The sequence below is a fragment of the Neomonachus schauinslandi genome, chromosome 2, assembly GCF_002201575.2.
Source record: "Neomonachus schauinslandi chromosome 2, ASM220157v2, whole genome shotgun sequence".
NCBI classification, from domain to species: Eukaryota; Metazoa; Chordata; class Mammalia; order Carnivora; family Phocidae; genus Neomonachus; species Neomonachus schauinslandi.
Window position 1 is genome coordinate 82,499,930 of NC_058404.1, and position 19,938 is coordinate 82,519,867.

The 19,938-nt window shown below is 35.4% G+C and overlaps 1 protein-coding gene across 2 annotated transcripts in view; it reads right to left on the minus strand.

The window, feature by feature from the left end:
• Positions 1–19,938, minus strand: part of SMARCA5 (SWI/SNF related, matrix associated, actin dependent regulator of chromatin, subfamily a, member 5) — a 41,003-nt gene that overhangs the window by 20,381 nt on the left and 684 nt on the right. For both annotated transcript variants that reach the window (XM_044912879.1, XM_021679362.2), the window contains 8 exons: positions 16,372–16,446; positions 11,154–11,320; positions 7,288–7,388; positions 5,481–5,581; positions 4,553–4,732; positions 3,297–3,452; positions 3,073–3,204; positions 1,624–1,692 (listed from right to left, as the gene is read on the minus strand). In XM_044912879.1, coding sequence (XP_044768814.1) covers positions 1,624–1,692; positions 3,073–3,204; positions 3,297–3,452; positions 4,553–4,732; positions 5,481–5,581; positions 7,288–7,388; positions 11,154–11,320; positions 16,372–16,446 — 981 coding nt within the window. The remainder of the gene's footprint in view (positions 1–1,623; positions 1,693–3,072; positions 3,205–3,296; positions 3,453–4,552; positions 4,733–5,480; positions 5,582–7,287; positions 7,389–11,153; positions 11,321–16,371; positions 16,447–19,938) is intronic.

Here is a 19,938-nt window from a genome sequence, read left to right on the forward strand (position 1 = left end):
ATTCTGTTATGTAGACAAATTGTTTGTTTGCTTTACATACATGTACCTATTTATTAAAGCAAAGTCTACATATACACTCCATACTCTAAATCTAAATTGAATGCTTATGTGCTTAAATGCCATCTAATTTGAAACAAAGATGTCAAAATTATCACCTTCAAAAATTTAACATAATAAAATTTCAGTACATGAGAATTTTAAAGTACGTTATCATTAATTTATATAGAAACAAGTATTTAAACATTCACAGACTTAATTTTTCCCCTATTCAAATACACACTATAAACCAGGCATTGTGCTACAGATACAAATGTAAGACATGTTTCCTGCCTTTGTGTTTACAATGCAGTAGGAAAAAATTTGTAAATTAAACATTTCAACATTCAGTGCAAAGTCCTATCTTAGAATGCCTTGATTTTTAAAGATGGGATACAAAGAAGCTTCTAGGCTGGCTTCATCCGGATATTCAGTGGAAAAGGTGACATTACCACTGAGTGCTGGACTATGTATCAATGAAGAGCAGGAAAGGGGATACCAGATGTGGCAGAAAGGATCAGCAAAGACAAAGAGACTGAAATTAGTACAATGTTTACAGAAAATTGATAATGGGGTCAGAAATTCTAACAAATTAAAGTGATATAAGAAGTAAAACAGAAGTTAGAGAATGTCAGAAAAGTTAAATCATGGGGTTTAGGGAAGAGACTGACCCCCACCCCCCCGCTCCCCGGCCAGTGGACACTTGCAATGCCCAGCAACATGTTTGGTTGTCACAAATGGGGACATATTACTGGCATGTAGAGGGTAGAGGTGTCAAGAATGCTGTTAAACTGGAAAACCACCTTCTCTGTGCCCCTCAGAATTATCTAGATCAAAATGTCAATACAAGTCGAGAACCGTTGCATTAGGTCACGAAAAGCCTTATATGCTATGCTTACAAGGTCTGGTTTTATTCTGCTAGTCAGGCTATTATATTCTGGGTTCTGTTTGAGAAATTTATCTCCCAACCACCTTTCACTTGTGAATCTTCTTAAAAAGTAAAAAAGCTATATATCACAGCAAAAACTTACCAACTTTGCTCACAATGCACTATTAGCAGTTGCTTATACAAGTTGCAGAATTTAAGAACAAAAGATGGACCCCTTTAGGGGCGCCTGGGTGGCTCAGTCGTTAAGCGTCTGCCTTCGGCTCAGGTCATGATCCCAGGGTCCCGGGATGGAGCCCCGCATCGGGCTGCCTGCTCAGCAGGAAGCCTGCTTCTGCTTCTCCCTCTCCCACTCCCCCGCTTGTGTTCCTGCTCTCGCTAACTCTCTATCAAATAAATAAAATCTTTAAAAAAAAAAAAAAAAAAAGATGGACCCCTTTAGCCTTTGAGAATCAAATCTCTTAGATTTGGATTACTTTTTCCACTCATTAAGTTAGGATTTCATCTTAGGTTCTAACACTAAATGCACACTTCACACCCCCCAGTCCCCAGTATAAGATTAAACAGTTAAGTGACAGGATTCAAACAGATATAATTCTAGTCAACATGTTTTTCTGTTAACAGAAAAATAATCCACTAATTTAAACCTCTTTCATTTTTCCCACTAGAAATATGCTTTAACCTTATTCCAAAACACTTACCATATGAAGCCTCTCAACTAGCTTTTGATCCCCAAGGCAATTGTTTGTATCAAACCATGAATCAAAGTCCTAGTTAAAAAACAAAAAATAAATATCAGAAATATTAACCACAGGCATTAACCATAAATATCCTTTTTATGCTAGATGTAACAATGAATTCTAGAATTAGTTTAGTATTTGAGCTGTGAACTGCAAAAATCATTTGGTTCAATCCCATATTTTTCATGTGTCATTGTTAACAATTCATTTTAGATCTACCTTGAAAAATCAGATTAAAAACATCAAGATGACAAGTTTCACAATGAAAAAGAATAGTTGGGAAGGAAGTTCTATTGAATTAGAGAATTAATATTCTTGAAAAATATTTTTCTTTAGAAAGGGTGAAAAATTAAAATGACTTTGGTTTGTTCTCCAAGGTTACTCAGATTACTCAAACACAAAGTTTCCAGAGCAGTGTCAATTTTAATTAAACTTACTGAATTACCAACATTTCATTAGTATTTGGGTAGGATCTGAACAAGGATAACTTCCATATTCTTACCTCTTTGGCACATCTAGTATGTATTTGTGCTTCGTTAGTAAACATAATCATAGGATTAATTATGTTAACTACAACAAAGCTTTCACAGATTACTAAACAAATTAAAGTGTCAATGCAGTAAGAAAAAGAAATCTCTAAAACAAAAATGTCAAAATACACAAAAGCAGAACTGAACTATCTCCCTGAGATTGATTAAATGTCTTCCAAGAACACAAATTTCTCTATTCTTTTATAGTGATCCTTAACAACCCAAAATTAACCCTTTTGGAACTTACTGAGCTCTTCAAAAAGCCACACACAAACACAGGCTCTTTCTCTCTCTCTCTCCACCCATGGAAACAAAGTTCAAAATGAACTCTGGTTCAGCAAAAAAATGGTAATTACCAATAGCAGATTCTTAATATACGTATCACGTTCTAAGGTACAACCAACAGTTTGAATAACTACTTAACCATTTTTATCAGTGCAAATAATCGATTAAAAGGTAAAGATTAGGTTCTATGTTTGTTAGACCATAAAAAAAGATGGCTAGACAGATTTTACCAAATTTGAAGACCATCCTGGGGAAACACAGGCTATATGAAGTTCACAAATTCATTTGGGAAATAACCTGAGTCCACGTACAGCCGCTGAAATTCAGGCCAACGTGACTACCTATTTGGTATGTGAATCCATGACATTACAGATAGAGAAAACAACTGATTTATAAAATGATACTGAAATCAAAAGGCATAAAAGTAAACTCTCGGGATGCATAAAAAACTTGGTAGGTTACACCAGACTACGTAAAAGTAAAAAATTAACAATTATCTTAAGCAGTGGCTGAAAGGCCAATTTTATTGCAAAAATGTATAGCATTAAACGAAAACATTAATATTCCATCCAGAAAACAATTAAGACATACTTACGTCTGCTGAATTAAAGACATCTGGCAACAAAAAATTAAGAAGTGACCAGAGCTCATGCAAGTTGTTTTGAAGAGGTGTTCCAGTCAGCAATAGTCGATTTGTGGTCTTGAATTCCCTCACTATTTCTGACAACTAAAAGAACCAAATTCATCATTAGAATATTCTACATATGATCAAATTCTAAATAAAGGCACAATGATTTTCACTTCCAAATACCAAATTACCTTGGATTTTTCATTTTTGATCCTGTGAGCTTCATCTATAACTAAGTACCTCCAATTAAATTTTTTGAAAACAGACTTCTCTTTTATAAGCATTTCATAAGATGTTACACATACATCCCATTCTCCTGGTAATAAAACATCTCTGACAAAAGCAGCCTGTGTAGATAGCAAGAGAAAAAAATTATATCATGCAGAAATGAACTACACATTAAATGTACTGACAAGTAATCTAATTCATGAAAGAGGGTGAAAAATATTAAAAAGGGATAGTATGTAAGCATCTAGAACCAGCTCAAACTAACTTCATTAATCATTTCTAAGTGTCAAAGCCTTTTAATAAAAAATAACTGACAAAATTATCAGTGCAAAATTCAATAAACTAACTCTTAAGTGTCTTCTCTTCACTTCCACCAGGTGCTGAAATTCTCAGGAAACGGGTTTAGAAAGAGGAGAAGGTGGTTTCTGCCACAGAGTGAAGACTCAAGGATGGTTTGCAGTAAGCATTTTCATTCCTTTCTTGTTTACAGATCTAATAAAACTTTGTTATTATTACTCTCATTTTACAAGTAAAGAAACTAAAGCAAAAAGTGGTTTAAACTGGGCTCCAAAACATAAAAAGCAACTTGGTAACTTAAAATACACAAAATGATCTATAAAAGGAGAAATGATAGCTGAATGAAGAGAAAACAAAATTAAGTACATTATTCTTCGATATACTACACTTTAAAATCTGAACTTTATTATCTTCAATAGTATCATTATTTCCTTCCAAAAAACGTCAAGTGACCAACATTTTAACTTATTTCAATAAATACCATACCAACTCACCAAAATACTGTAATTGACCCAGTCCATCTTTAAAAATTACGATGACTATTAATTACCATTATGTACGTCAATCTAAAAAAATCTGGCTCCTCAAATTTCCAACCAATTCACACACTCAAAACTTCTTTTAAGAAAAACAAAAATGTTGCTTCTAGAATGAGAACACAGCCTTTGATTTTATACAACCAATTCCAAAGTAAAAGAAACTATACTTGTTTCTTATATAAACTTATACTAGCATCCTACAGTCTACAACTCCTTTCTCCAGTAGGATTCTTCACCACCAAGACAATATTACATTTATAAATTACTAATATTTGTGAAGACCAAGTTTATTACTACTGGACTCCTCTTTTAACCCTCCTCTAGTTTTATCCCCCCCAAACCTAAATTCAAATTCTTTTAATAATGAAACACAAAAGGCTTACTCTTTGTTCTTTATCTCCTATCAAACAAACAGATCTAAGTGTTGGTACCCATCTCTTGAATTCACTCATCCAGTTGTGTAATGTAGACTTAGGAACCAAAACCATATGAGGACCAGGAATGTTTCTATAGTGTTTCATGTACCCAAGAAGAGAAATTGTTTGAAGAGTCTTTCCCAGGCCCTGAAAGAATAACCACAAAGCAATGATAATCAAAACAAAACAGACATCCATATTTATACTTCCTGACACATAAAAAACATTTAAAAGAAAACCTATGTGTTTATGATAGCTAACAAATGGCAAGAACTTGGTATGTTTCAAGTTTAGCTGTTTTTTAATCTTCACAAGTCTATAAAGAGGTTCTACTAACCATATCCATAAGGCCCAGAAGTTTGACTTTCCCAAAGTCATGCACAGCAGGGCTACAATTAAGACCCATTTCTTTTGACTCCGTACTTTCTTCAAGCAATTACTGTTTTAGCTGTTTCAAATTTCTATGGAAATTTGAAACATTCACTACATACCTATTAAGTAGTAAACAAGAGATAAATGTTTTGAGATAGAACTGTACAAGCTGCCACTCTTGAGAAAATAATCACCAATGAAAAATCAATTAACCCCATTTGTGTTTTATAAAAGTGAAGGTAAATGGCCAAAACAGTGTATTACAAGAGTCTACCAAAAGTACGTTTCTCAAAATGTATTACTTTTAAATTTATTATACTTTCATAAATAATAATTCCTCACAACTGAAGTATAGACTCTGCTTATGCAACTAAACCAAGTTTGACAGAGGATTAGTTTGTTAACAGTTCTGGATTGTAATCAACAAAAATTATGTTACACTATCTTAACTTTTATAAATTTCATTATACAAAATACTTTAAATTACAAAATATGGCCTTCTAAAAAACTACCAAATACATACCATTTCATCTGCAAGGATACCATTGATGCCATTCTCATACAAAGAAATGAGCCAATTTAATCCTCGCACCTGATAATCTCTCAGTTTACCCCACTTTACATCTAAGAATAAAAGAAAAAACAAAATGCACATTTTAAATACAGAAAGGCCATCTCCTTCTTCATTTGATTAAACTTAAAGAGTCTTAACTTGGACCTACATAGGTTTACTCTGACTTTTCTGTTTTCAATTTCTAAGTCATTAGAAGTAGGTGCTGTGATCTGAAGCAGAGAAGGAGTGAATGGATAGGAACAATAACCAAGTGAAACAAAAGAAAACAAAACAAAACCATGATTGTAAAGCATCAGAGTGCCTACCCCAATCACTCAGTTCCTTTGTTACCTATATACTGGTCCTAGAGACTCTCACCTCTTTATATCCTTTTTTAATGTTATCACAAGTTTCTTTTTAAGATTTTAATTTATTTACTTATTTGAGAGAGAGAATGAGAGCACAAGCAGGGCAGAGGGAGAGGGAGAAGCAGACTCCCCACTGAGCAGGGACCCCCGATGCGGGGCTCCATCCCAGGACCCTGGGATCATGACCTGAGCCAAAAGCAAACGCTTAACAGACTGAGCCACCCAGGCACCCCACAAGTGTTTCTAAACCAAGTATTTCCACCTTCCATGATAACCCAAATAGACACTCTCTGGGGATTTAGTCTTCCTCCTAACAAAGGGGAAATAAGACAGGATAGAGATTGTTTTCCCTTTACCTTTTCTAAGTTACTTTTCAACAGGGTCCTGTTAAGAGAGACAGTATCTCTTTTGGGGTTTACTATACTTTTCCCACCCCAGAATAATTACTAAGTATACCCATCACAATCACCAGATGTTTTTAACATGCACATCTGTACCCCATCACCTTTCAAAAAACACTGCTTTAAGATGAAAAACTAACCAATACTGGGAAAACTAGTTACAATGTAGGAATGTGAGAAAGAGATAATCCATATAATTCAAATTTCCTTCCCCCTTTGTACCATATATCTGGCTCTAGTCTCTAACTTCATGAAGGAAATGGAAACTGGGTACTCCATAGCCAAAAAACATCTGAAGACACATACTTTAAGCAGATTACTGAATTTCTAACCAGATACCGTCTTGCCTGAAGTTCAACTTAAGAGTTAAAGTTACAGTTAATTAAATAACAAGTCCAAATATGTCCTATGTTGACCTTTCTAAATTTTTGTTGCTGTTCACAACCACTACAATCATACAAACCAATTATCAAGAAAGAGGAAGATCAGAAAAAAATACTAGGCTGCAGTAAAGATAAATGTGCCACCAGACTATCAAGATTATATAGAAGTAAAACTTAAAAACCTGGTTAACCAGGTTTTCTTTTGGAAAACCATTAATAACAAATGTTTCAGAAAAAATTTTAAAACAAACTAATACAAAATCCCGACATCAGTTAACAAAAGTCTTCATGAAGTGATTTTTTTACATATTAAGTTTTCTTATCTGGGGCAAATATAAGGGAAAACCATTCCTAGTTTTACATATACGTTCAGGCAACAATAAACACAATGGCATTTTATGCCCCTCTGAAATACAGCACCACTATAGTACTAATTGATATTAATACATTAATATCATTTCCATCAAAAAAGAAATCTGATTTCACAATCAATTTCAAAAGATTACTAAAAATTCCCTTTATAAATTAGAGCCAAGACAAATCCAAAACTTTAACCAAAGGATGTCTCAAAAGGGGATTTTTTTAAAAAAATCAAATAGTTATAAATATAATGTATATAACATACATGATGGAGAATCTTCAAATCGAGTGCAAACATTGGTTGCTTTAGAGCTTTCTGTTAATAGTTCTTCATCTTCCTCTTGCTCTGTTCTACGATGTCGGTAGCTGTCAAGTTCAAGATAAAATCAACTGATTAGCACTTTAAGCTTTAACTACCAACAGCTATTATTTGAACATAATAGGCAAGTGGCTGACCAAGATTCCACAATAATTTTTAATAGGCATTTAAATTAAGGCTAGAAAAGTGGAACAGTACGAATTATTAGTAAACTTAAACCTGAAACGTTTTACGTGGCTTTCTAAGATATACATACAATTGTTAAAACAGAGTAACATCTGAGGTAATGGAATAATCTCATTTCAAGGAACTACAGTCCGAAAAATCTCATAATCTCTAACTTAAAGTTACCTTTTTAAGTATTTTTGCCAGAAAATAGCTCCAGAAATCACATTTTTAAAACTACGACTTTTTTTTTTTTTTTGAGAGAGCGAACAAAGAGGGTAGGGGCAAAGGGAGAAGGAAAAAAAATTTAAGCAGATTCCACGCTGAGCTCAGAGTCCAATGCAGGGCAGGCTCAGTCTAAAAACCCTGAGCTCACGACCTGAGCTTGAAACCCAAGAATCTGAGGTGAAACCCAAGAATGGGACACTCAACCCACTGCACCACCTAGGCAACGCTTAAGAACTACAACTTTCAAAAGGATGAGATTGTGCCATTGGAGACAACCCAGGTGGACCTAGAGGGTATTATACACTAAGTGAAATAAGACTGAGCACGACAATAAGACTTCACTCATATATGAAATCTAAAAAAAAAAAGGCAAAATCAGAACTATAAACACAGAGAACTGATGGCTACCAGAGGGGAGAAGGGTGGGGCACTGGGCAAATGGGTGAATAATGGGAGAGGGAGATACAAGCCTCTAGTTATGGAATAAGTAAGTCACAGCAATAAAAAGCAGAGCATAGGAATACAATCAATAATGCTGTAACAGCAATGTAATAGAACAGATGGTAGCTATACTTGCGATGAACAAAGCATAATGTATAAACTTGTAAAATCACATTAAGCTGTACATCTAAAACTAATGTAACATTGTACGTCAACTATACTCAAAAATTAAAAAAAAAAACAAAAACTTTCACTGTGGAAAGCATATAGTATAATGTATAGAGCTGTGGAATCACTGTTGTACACCTGAAACTAATGTAACATTCTGTGTCAACCATGCTTCTATTAAGAATATGTTTTAAAATAAGCAAAAACTACAACTTTCACCAAAAGCTGTAGAATAAGCAGAATAAAGACTTAGTGCTTAAGCAATGACTCTTAGCCAGAGATTTATCAGAATTACTCAAAGCTTTTTACAAATATTTAGATTCTACATCCCAAGAGAGCTGGGATACATCCCCTTAAAACCTCATTTTCTGCAGGTTTAATATTGCCGTATTTCTTAATCTCTAAAGGGCTCAGGTTAGTAAAAAGTACTTACTCTCCAATTCTGAGGCTTCCAATTTTGTACCTTCATACTTTCAACAAATATTTTCATTTAAATTAGAAAATAGTAAATCTAATTTATAGCTTGATTTCTACCAAATGTACATGCTTGATGGAAGAGGATAATCAGTCTTCTCAAAGAAGCATTCCTCAGAAACTCAGACCAAAGCAGTAAATATATGCAAGAATATTCTTGCTTCTTTTAGAATTAGAATGTCTTAATATGTTATTTCTCATACTTCTCTGCATTCTAACCACATGAAACTTAGTATAAAGATGTACCCTCAATTCTCATTTATTCTCCACAAACTAGGAAAGAACTTTAACTTTTTTTTTAAATAAAATCTCACAGTCGATTATCAAGATGGTTGATTATTATGGTTATAAAACTGAAGATAAAGGCTGGAATGTGCTTATTACTTCAAAGTGAGGGTTCATTGAATATAACTGTAAATGATGGAAGGAAGAGAAAAACATGTATGTCCTTATACTTAAGGATAGTACCATCACCCTAATTACTTTGCATAAGCTAACTTTCCACTTAAGATGGCTTGAAGGATAGAGGAAAAAATCTGTTAACCAAGACTCCTTTTCCCCAATAACACCAGTAAGACCAAGCTGAGCAATTTATTATATATTTACTACAGAATATCTTTATCTTATATAATCTTAATAAAAGTGTTTCTTTTCATGAAATCCTACTACTTATATCATAAAAATATCCATTACAGTACTTGGCATTTCCAGAGCAGAAGACCTGATGCCATTTAAATAGCTGCAAGGGGTGCCTGGGTGGTTTAGCCGACTCTTGATTTTGGCTCAGGTCATGATCTCGGGGTCCTGAGATCGAGCCCCACATCCGGCTCTGCACTGGTTATGGAGCCTGCTTGAGATTCTCTCTCTCCCTCCCTCTGCCCCTCCCCTGCTTCCACTCTCTCTCAAAAAAATTTAAAAATGTTTTAAATAAAAAATAAAAATAGGGGCGCCTGGGTGGCTCAGTTGTTAAGCGTCTGCCTTCCACTCAGGTCATGATCCCAGGGTCCTGGGATCAAGCCCCGCGTCGGGCTCCCTGCTCAGCGGGAAGCCTGCTTCTCCCTCTCCCACTCCCCGTGCTTGTGTTCCTCTCTCGCTGTGTCTCTCTCTCTGTCAAATAAATAAATAAAATCTTTAAAAAATAATAAAAATAATTAAATAGCTGCAAACTTCTCAAGTCTGAACAATTTAAATACATCTGAAGTGCAAGTGTCTCTCTTAGGAAGTTTCCTAAATATTAAAACAAAAGCACTCTGGTTACAACAAAATGGATAAGGTGTAAGATATATTAGATAAATGGAATACCCCATATAAGATTAAGGTATTATGGGACGCCTGAGTGGCTCAGTAGGTTAAGCGTCTGCCTTCGGCTCAGGTCATGATCTCAGGGTCCTGGGATCAAGTCCACATGGGGCTCCCTGCTCAGCAGGGAGTCTGCTTCTCTCTCTGCCTGCCACTCCCCCTGCTTGTGCTCTCTCTCTCCGACAAATAAATAAAATCTTAAAAAAAAAAAAAAGATTAAGGTATGCTTATGCTTTCCGATGAAAATCCCTTCAAGGTACAGCTCATGCTCCCGTGTTTCTGTAAACTGTATAGTAAATTTAACATTGTTGAGAGCAGTTTGTAATTTCCTCTTTTAGATAACCTAATGGATTTAATTACTGATTATTTTTCATTTCTCACTTTGGGAATTACATGGTCATTCCAGGGAACTGAGATTACCCTAAAGCTATTAATATCAAATCTATTAGTTATAACCAATTAAACATCTTAATTACTCAAGCAGCACAAAAATTCCAAGAAAGTATTTATAAACTGAATATATAAGAGTTGTTTTATACATTTTAAACCACCACCTAAGGGCAGCATACAACTTGACACTTCAGTTTGTAGGACAAGTAAGTAATAAAAATTTTAAACAAACTCCTATGGCATAAATCATCACAACATTCCATTTACAAGCACAGACTTCAGATAAAAGCAATCCCCCGATGCATGTATGTGGTTTATGCCTACAGCATACCCCAAATCAGACCTAAATTCAAGCCTGGATTATTCGAATTACTTCTGTGGGATGTTAAGTAGGCTGCTTAACCTCTGCATTTGTTTCCTCTCCAAGGAATGGATAACATCTCAATTCCATAAACAGGATAATGCCATAAAAGTTAAGGCATTACACATTATTCTTATTTATACATGTATGGCTACTTCCTGTCAAGCCAACTGGCGCCAAATAAATAACAGCCCTAAAACAATTTTTTTAATGAAGTGACTTTATGCTTCTAATGAAGATTATCAAAAATCAATGTTTCAACTATGAAATATAAACTATTACTCACTCGCCAACTGATAGCAAGTTTTGTTTCTCATCCTTTTTTATTCGTGGTCGCCCTGGTTTCATCTTCAAAGGTGAGGTTGGAGTCTTCTGTGCAGCAGGCTGGATGAAATGTGCAAACAGCTCTGTCTGCTTTAATAAATATTCAAATCTATTTGCTCGGTCAGTTTGCTGCAAATAAATTTTAAGACACATTTTATCAGAATATTAATACAACTTCAGAAATCAAAGTTTCAACATGCCTCTAAACAGTGAACTCAGCAATAAAAAGGAACAAATTACTGAGACACGCAACATAGATGAGTTTCAAAAGCATTATACCAAAAAAAAAAAAAAAAAAAAAAAAAAAAAAAGGGCAAAGCATCAATACTAAGTGAAAGAAGCCAAACACAGAAAGACTACATACTATGATTCCACTTACATGAAATTATAGCTAGTCATAGAAAGCAGATCTGAAGTGTCAAGGGGATAAAGACAAGAGCAAACTTTTCAGGGCATGATAGAACTGTTCTACATCATGAATGTAAGGTGGCTGACTGCATGAATCTGTCAAAACTCATTGATTTAAACTTAAAACTGTCATGTGTCAATTATACATCAATATAGTGGACCATAAAATGTCAAAAAATTAAGACATTATTAAGTACAAGTGAATTTATTCAGGAATGGGGAAAATGCATTGGTCATTCAACAGTTCAGTTGTGCCAAATTTTAAAAAGGTATCAAGTTAAAAAACACTTATATTAAGGGGCACGTGGATGGCTCAGTTGGTAGAGCACATGACTCTCAATCTCAGAGTCGTGGAGTTCCAGCACAGGGCTTACTTAAAAAAAAAGGTGGGGGGAGGGCACCTGGGTGGCTCAGTCGGTTAAGCATCTGCCTTCGGCTCAGGTCATGATCTCAGGGTCCTGGGATTGAGCCCCACATCGGGCTCCCTGCTCAGCAGGGAGTCTGCTTCTACCCCTCCCTCCCCCTCGTGCTTTCTCTCTCAAATAAATAATAAAATCTTTTAAAAAAATCTATTAAGTTCATGAAATATTCATTAACCCAATGCAGTTAATACTATTTCTTCCTTTCATATCTAACCTCTGCCACTTTGAAATGTTCCCTATTATCACACTAAGAGAATGGAAGAATATGAACCAAAACAACTTAAGATCCTTGAAATCAACATGATTCTCCATGATAAATTTCCTGTAGAAAACAAGCTTGTTTTTTGTTTTTGAAGATTACGAACTATTTTAAAGTACTGAACTAGAAGATACTTATGTGAATTTTGCACGATTTCATTTCTCAATGCATATAATAAAAAAGCCAAGAAGATGCAACTAGAAGATGTTGGGACTGAAAAAGTCTATTCAATTATTTTAATTATATTTGGAATCAAAATAAACAGGCTCTGGAAATTAATTCAGATAGGTCAGAGCTGGACATTTTAAGGTAAAATCTATTCTGCAGTATTCAAAAATCACTAAGTATTCTTCACTTCTTTCAAAAGTTTTCAATAAACATTATCTTCTTAAATAACTGTTCAACTCAACAACTACTTTTGTGTATCTACCAGAAAAGGCACTTTTTTTCCATTATAGTCCAATATCAAAAATAAACCTAAGGGATTATTTGAGATTGTCAGAAGGTGATAAATGCTCAGAAAATAAAGCAGGGTAAAAGGAACTGGGAATGGCACTAAAATTTTAACAGGGATGACCAGGAAAATCCTAAGACATGATGTTTCAACAGAGAAGGGGAGCCCCCCACCCCCATTCTTAGATCTTATCACACATCTCCAATTTTCAAAAACCTTTAATGGCTCTAGATGTTTTAAGATTTTTCAAAGTGTGCTTCATGACCCATCAGAACAAAAATATCCAAGACCTTCTACACGATCAAGTTTTGAACTACTGCCTTAAGGAATTAAGTATAAATTTCACCACAGTTCTATACAAGAGGCAATGACTTCAAAATTCTCACCATGCATTCATCCAAGTGGTAGTGGGATTATAAACTAGTTGCAAAGAACCAAGGAGTTCAGAACAACATTTACAAAATAACCCTTTCAGTAGAACTGTGGCAAGGGTTGAAGGAAAAACAGGCAAAGACTTTGGTTGAGAATAAGGATATTAAAATAAAAGTGATTTGAGATCTTAAAGAGAAGGGAGAAAACTAACAGATCCTTAAAAAGTAGAAACAATAGAATAAGACTAGGAACCTGAAGGATATAAATTATAAAATCAAATGGAAGATTAAAATCAACAGCTTAAAACCAGTTTCTTTCTCTGAGACAGAAGGAAATGACACAGGGCAGGTACAGGCCATACATATTTGGAAACAGAGAGGAAATAAATTGAAGAAAGGCCTGTAATTATTTGTGGAAGAAGCCTGAAAATAAGGGTGGCAGAAATGGAACAGAAAGTTTATCCAGAGTTGGTTAAGTTTTTAAATAGCTAAATGGATTGTTGTTCAATAAATACTGAAAGCCTAAGAGAGTAAAAACCATAAATTTATTCTGGTACCAATCAGCACTATTATTTAGTTTTCTCAAGTAGTATTCAGCATCCTCGGTTCAAGAATGAAAAGTGGATACTAAGACTTACCTATGGTTAGAAACTAGCAGATGATGGGGAACTTTTTTAAAAGAAAAGTAATCAAGATCATGATTGGTGAAAAAGGAAATAACTAGGAAACTGAAAAACTTGGAAGAACTGTATGAAGAGATTTGGAAGAGGCCAGATCATTAAAAAGGAAACAAATATAGAAGCCAACAAAATAACCCATGCAATAGAAGAATACTGAATAGGGCAATGGGGAAAAAAGAGGAACTATTTTTGAGGTTAAACTTGCAAGACTACTAAATTATGAAGTACCGTCATGGACAGCTTGGGTATATATTAAGAGGAACTGTCACTGATTGAGATAACACTAAGTAGATATGTGAGGTAGAGAAAATAAATTCAATTTTGCATATTCCTAAGAAAGAAGTACCAAAGGGACTTAAATGTCCAACAAACAAATGAAAATAATACAATGCCTGGAAGCATCTGGGCTAGAGATAAATATTGGGGAGAATTCAGTTTAAAGAAAACCAATGATAGGGTTGCCTAGCTGGTTCAGGCAGTGGAGCATGTGACTCTTGATCTTGGGGTTGAATTTGAGCCCTACCTTGGATGTATAGATTACTTAAAAATAAAATCTTAAAAAAAAAAGGAAGAAAAAGAAAAGCAATGATAAGAATCGAACTGTTGAGAGGAAGTGTTTAGGATGTGAAGGAGGACAAAGGAATAGTCAAGTAAATAGGATATCATCTAGGGAAAAAAAAGGTCTCTCAAGGCAAGTAAAAATTTTGAGTGGTTGACAATATCAAACACAAGTGAGATGAAGAATGAAAGTAAAATTAAGCTATAAACTGGAAATTAAATTCACTAGTACAGTGTTAACAACAGAACATAAATTGTGAAGGGTTTGAAGAAATGAATGGGAAAAGTAGAGCTGGCAAATTTATCTTTTTCTTTAGGCTTGACAGCAAAGAAAAGATATGGGACAATTAGAGATATACACATATATAAAATGTAATAGAAATCTTAGATGTCATTTAATGAAATCTTGCCATTTACAACATGGATGATCTAAAAAGTATAATGCTAAGTGAAATAATTCAGTCACAGGGACGTCTGGGTGGCTCAGTCGTTAAGCGTCTGCCTTCAGCTCAGGTCATGATCCCAAGGTCCTGGGATCGAGCCCCACATCAGGTTCCCTGCTAGCCAGGAAGCCTGCTTCTCCCTCTCCCACCCCCCCCCGGCTTGTGTTCCTGCTCTCACTGTCTCTCTGTCAAATAAATAAAATCTTTAAAAAAAAAAAAAAGAAAGAAATCAGTCAGAGAAAGACAAATACCATATGACTTCACTCATATGTGAATTTAAGAAACAAAGCAAGAGAGGGGCGCCAGCGTGACTCAGTCGTTAAACGTCTGCCTTCGGCTCAGGTCATGATCCCAGGGTCCTGGGATGGAGCCCCACGTTGGGCTCCCTGCTCAGCAGGAAGCCAGCTTCTCCCTCTCCCACTCCCCCTGCTTGTGTTCCCTCTCTCACTCTGTCAAATAAAAAAATAAAATCTTAAAAAAAAAAAAAATTAAAAAAAGAGACAAAACAAGAGAAAAAAACAGACAAATATAGAGAACTAGTGGTTACCAGACGGGGGGTGAAATAGGTGCTAAACACTAAGTAATGTACAGAATTAGTGAATAACTGTATTGTACACCTGAAGCTAATATAACACTGTATGTTAATTATACTGAAATTAAAATAAAAATAAAAACAATGTCATTTATATTTTACATACTACTGTTTATCATGCACACATACATATACACATGTTCAAAAAATGCATATGTTTTTAGGATTTTGAAGCTATGTAAGAGATTCAAAAATATTTACTGATCTTGAAGAGAAGATCAAAGGTTGAAGAGAAAGTAAGTTTCAAAAAAATATTTGTTAAAATATATTACGTACCAGATATTGATCTAGGTGTTGAAGACAGATTAAGACACTGTTTTTACTCTTAGAGAGCACACTGTGTTATAGTGCATAGTGGTATTACTATTTAACATGTTATTTTAACTTTTTAAGATTTCAGTACAATTAAATGAGTTTAATCCACATAAAGCACTCAGAAAAAGGCCTAGTACATAGTAAGCACTTGCTATTAGCCATTATTATTACTGAATCTCAATTTAAGTTTAAAGTTCTTCGTAGGTTATGGTTAAGTCATGCTAAAAAAGTTTTCTGAGGTATGAAATTGAGCTGGGTCCTCGAGGATTCAAGTATAATAACATCATGTGCTCTTTTTGTAAAGATCTCACCATATTATAAAAAAGCTGTGGGCAAGGAGCATATATTATTGTCTTCGTACACAATAGAATGACAGATGCAGAATACACCTTGAATAACTACTACTCTGCTCTTTTACTCTCCTCACTCCCTGACACTAAATCTTAAAATAAAGGGAAGTAACATATCCCATATATTTACATAATACTATTATGTGTGTTCATGTAATATTTCTATATTTGCTTTACATAGGCAAGTAACAAAATTATAATATCCCATGTTACACATATTTCAACTGGATATCTGTGCCTCAGTTATAAAAATTTAATGCAGAATTTTGGTCCATTCAATCACCTAATTAAAAGTTATTATAGACTCTATTCATATACTAGAGCATACCATTTTTTCTTCATAGGTAGGATCTGGTTCTTGAATTTCTTTTTGCTTTCCAGGAGATGCATCATCAAATACTTCCTGGTAGGAGGGAAAAATCATGGATTGTTCTTCAAAAACAGTTAACACACCATTATTAAACTAATTTCTGCTCAAAACACATTCTAAGTAATGCCTTCTATCCCAAACTTGCTAGATACTTAAATGGCTATAATCTAACCTGACAGGGTATCTTGATGAAATTAAATGCCATGATGGTAACAACCTATTTAACCCAAATATGTAAACTGCATGGCTATTGGCCAAGATTAAAACACAAGACTATTATCTACATCATGCTAGAGTAACTTTCAACAAATCGGTTTCTTTTTCTATTCAATAACTATTATGAAACCAAATTAAATAGTATATAATATGAAGAAATCATGTTCCCTTTTAATCATAAAACTGCAGTTATCTACTGTACTTCTATACAAACACACCTAGAAATTACCATCATTAGCCACCCTGATTTCCATCTTCTGGGAAAATACAAAAAATTTATCATGCATCCTAACTCGAATACTCCTTAACTACAAATTAGTAATAAATATCCTTTCTTGCAAATTTATTCGACCTGACATTCAAAATGCCACAAACAGCAACAACTACTCTGCAAAGTTCTACTCATCCATCAAAAAAACAACTAAAGAACAATAGGTAAAAGTATAATTTTCATCAACAATGTACAAATCCGCACTTGACAGTATGTACTATAATAAAGTTACCTGTGATTAAAAAATTGGGGGACTGGAGCTGGTATAGTACCAGAATTAAGAGGTCAAATTACCTAAATTCTAATCTAACTTCACTGCTAAGATCTTTAGGCATCTGTGTTACCTCTAAAGATCATCGCAAATCTCTGGTGTCCTCGAATAAAAATGATAAAGCCACTTACTAGCCTACTTCACAAAATGGTACTAGGTATCATAAAAGGTCAAAATATACCACAATAAACAACAGTAGTCATTATTTCTTTCATAGTTAAAAAAAAGGATTTGGACTCCAGGACTAAGATCACATGATTATTTGGTATATAGTGTGCCTATCAGTCTACTCTGTTGACATATGTATACCTACCTATTAGTCTAATCAACAGTGAAAGACAAAAAGACAGGTTCCATCCACGTTGCCAAAAAAATCATAATAAACAAAAAACGAAATTACTCCCCTGACTTACCAGTACACCAAGCAAAAATGAAAATTTAACTGAATACAGAGGAAAGCTAGCTAATATTTCTGGGAAGGTCCACCTTGTCAGAAACAATTTGTGAATGCAAGCTTTCATTTATTTTCTAATTTTGAAAAATACCCAACTTAAATTCTACTTTCAAACAAGAAAAAGGCATTTAAGATTGCCAGACATATTACATATATATGCCCAAACCTAGTATTTATCAGTGAACCTCAATGATTTCCCAATTCATTTAGGAAAAAGATAATGTACATTTACTTAAAAAAAATTTTTTTTTTAATTTAAAAAAATTTTTTAGGGGCGCCTCGGTGGCTCAGTCAGCTAAGCATCTGCCTTCGGCTCAGGTCTTGATCCCAGGGTCCTGGGATCCAGCCCCATGTTGGGCTCCCTGCTCGGCGGACAGCCTGCTTCTCCCTCTCCCTCTGCGTGCTGCTCCCCCTGCTTGTGCTCGCTCACTCTCTCTCTAATAAATAAATAAAATCTTCAAAAAAAAATTTTTTTAATCAACTATAACATGAAGAGAAAAACATCAAGACTAAAACTAGTCAGTGAAGAAAATGATAAAAGATTACTCATGTTCCTATACCGAAAAGGTAAAAATAACTAAGTCATTCTTCAAGAGATAAAATTGTCAAACATCCTTCTTAAAAAGTATATGACAGGGTAAGGTTTGTGGGAAATGGGTCAGTTTCAGAGCCAGACCTGGGTTCTATCACAGATTCTACTTATCAGAAGACTCAATTTCTTCATCTGGCAAATAAATATGGCCCAGACTTCATTGGGTACTCATTATCACATCAATATCCACACTTAAACTTAATTCCACTTAAATTTAAAAACCAGTTTAGGCTTTAAATTACTCTTTCTGATATTTAAATAACATCTCCAGTAAGACAATGGTTGCTATTCCAAAATTTGAATGACAGACCCTTTTGAGAAGCTGATGAAAACTATGGACAGCATTTTGCAGAGAATTGTCCATTTACACACAATTGCTTTCAGTGTCAGATTTTCAAACCCCCTTAAACCGTGGAGCATCAATCCAAGTTAAACAGCTCTGGTAATCCAAAGAACCATTTAAAACCTTAAGAAAAATAAGCAACACTAGATAAGAACCTGAAACAAAAATCAAATCACTTAAAAGTACAGAATATCAATGTCCTATTGCACTAAAACCTACCCTCACCAAAAAGTTCTCTTACAAACTACCAACATAATGTTAATTCACGCTAGATTAGACCTTTGGTGCCCAAGTAAAACTTTGGTGCGCCAAACCCTTCAATGTTAAACTGCACTTCCATTTACTTATTGTGTTAATTCTGCATCAAGGATCCTTTTTTAGAGCAATATTACCTTCACTCCTTCTAAGGATGAAAAAATCCCAGAAATCCTTGGGCTGCGACTATAAAATATCTCAAAACAGATCGAAGGCCAAGAATAAAATTTGGAAGGAGCAATCACTTTGTTCCCAGACCTCTCAAAGTCCTGGAGCACACCCAAGAGACCCGCCTGGCAGCTCCCCAAACTTTCCACCCCCGCAGCACTGTCACCATCCCCGGGCCAACCCCAGCCCTTGAAGGCAGTCTCGGCAAGCGAACAGTACCAATTTTCAAAAAAAAAAAAAAAAAAAGGCCTTCAAGGCCCAAAAAGAGGAATTGCGCTGGCCTGAAAGCCAACCGCCACAGACTCACTAATTCATCCACTCACTCATTCATCCCCCTACCCAAATTAGATGGAAGTCCAAGACAGCTGCTGCTGCCCTAGTCGCTTACCTCCCTAAGGAACAGTGCCTGGGAGGAGCCTCCTCTCCCTTCACAGGAGCAGCTGCGCCCCGCTTATCCCCACTGCGCACTCGGCCATCCAGCTCTAGCCATTGTTTCTGCCCAGAACAGATACCGCCCCCGCAAGGACCGGGATGAAGAAAAGGAGGCCTGAGTCCTCGGATGCGCTGCTTTTAAATGCCTTCCCCACCCCACGCATCCTTCCCTCACTACCAAGTGGCATCTCCCTCTTCCTTCCCGCAAGTTTAGTGGAAACTAAAAGCTAGAACAGGAGATGGGTGAGGGAATTATGGGAATCTACCGAAAAAAAAAAAAACCCACACACACATAACCGGGTAGGTTCCTCTCGGCCTCAGTAATCAGTAACATCTGTTTAATAATAGCGTTGGAGGATCTGGCAAGGCTCGCTAAAAAGACAAATAATGCAAATGTGAAGTGCCAGAAATCCATCGGAGTCGGCGTGGGTAGGTTAAGCACAAGGGCGCAAGTGCGAGTCATTTCGGATCCTAAGGGTCTGAGGCCCAGTTTGGATGCAGGAGGGGTGGAGTATGGCTCTGC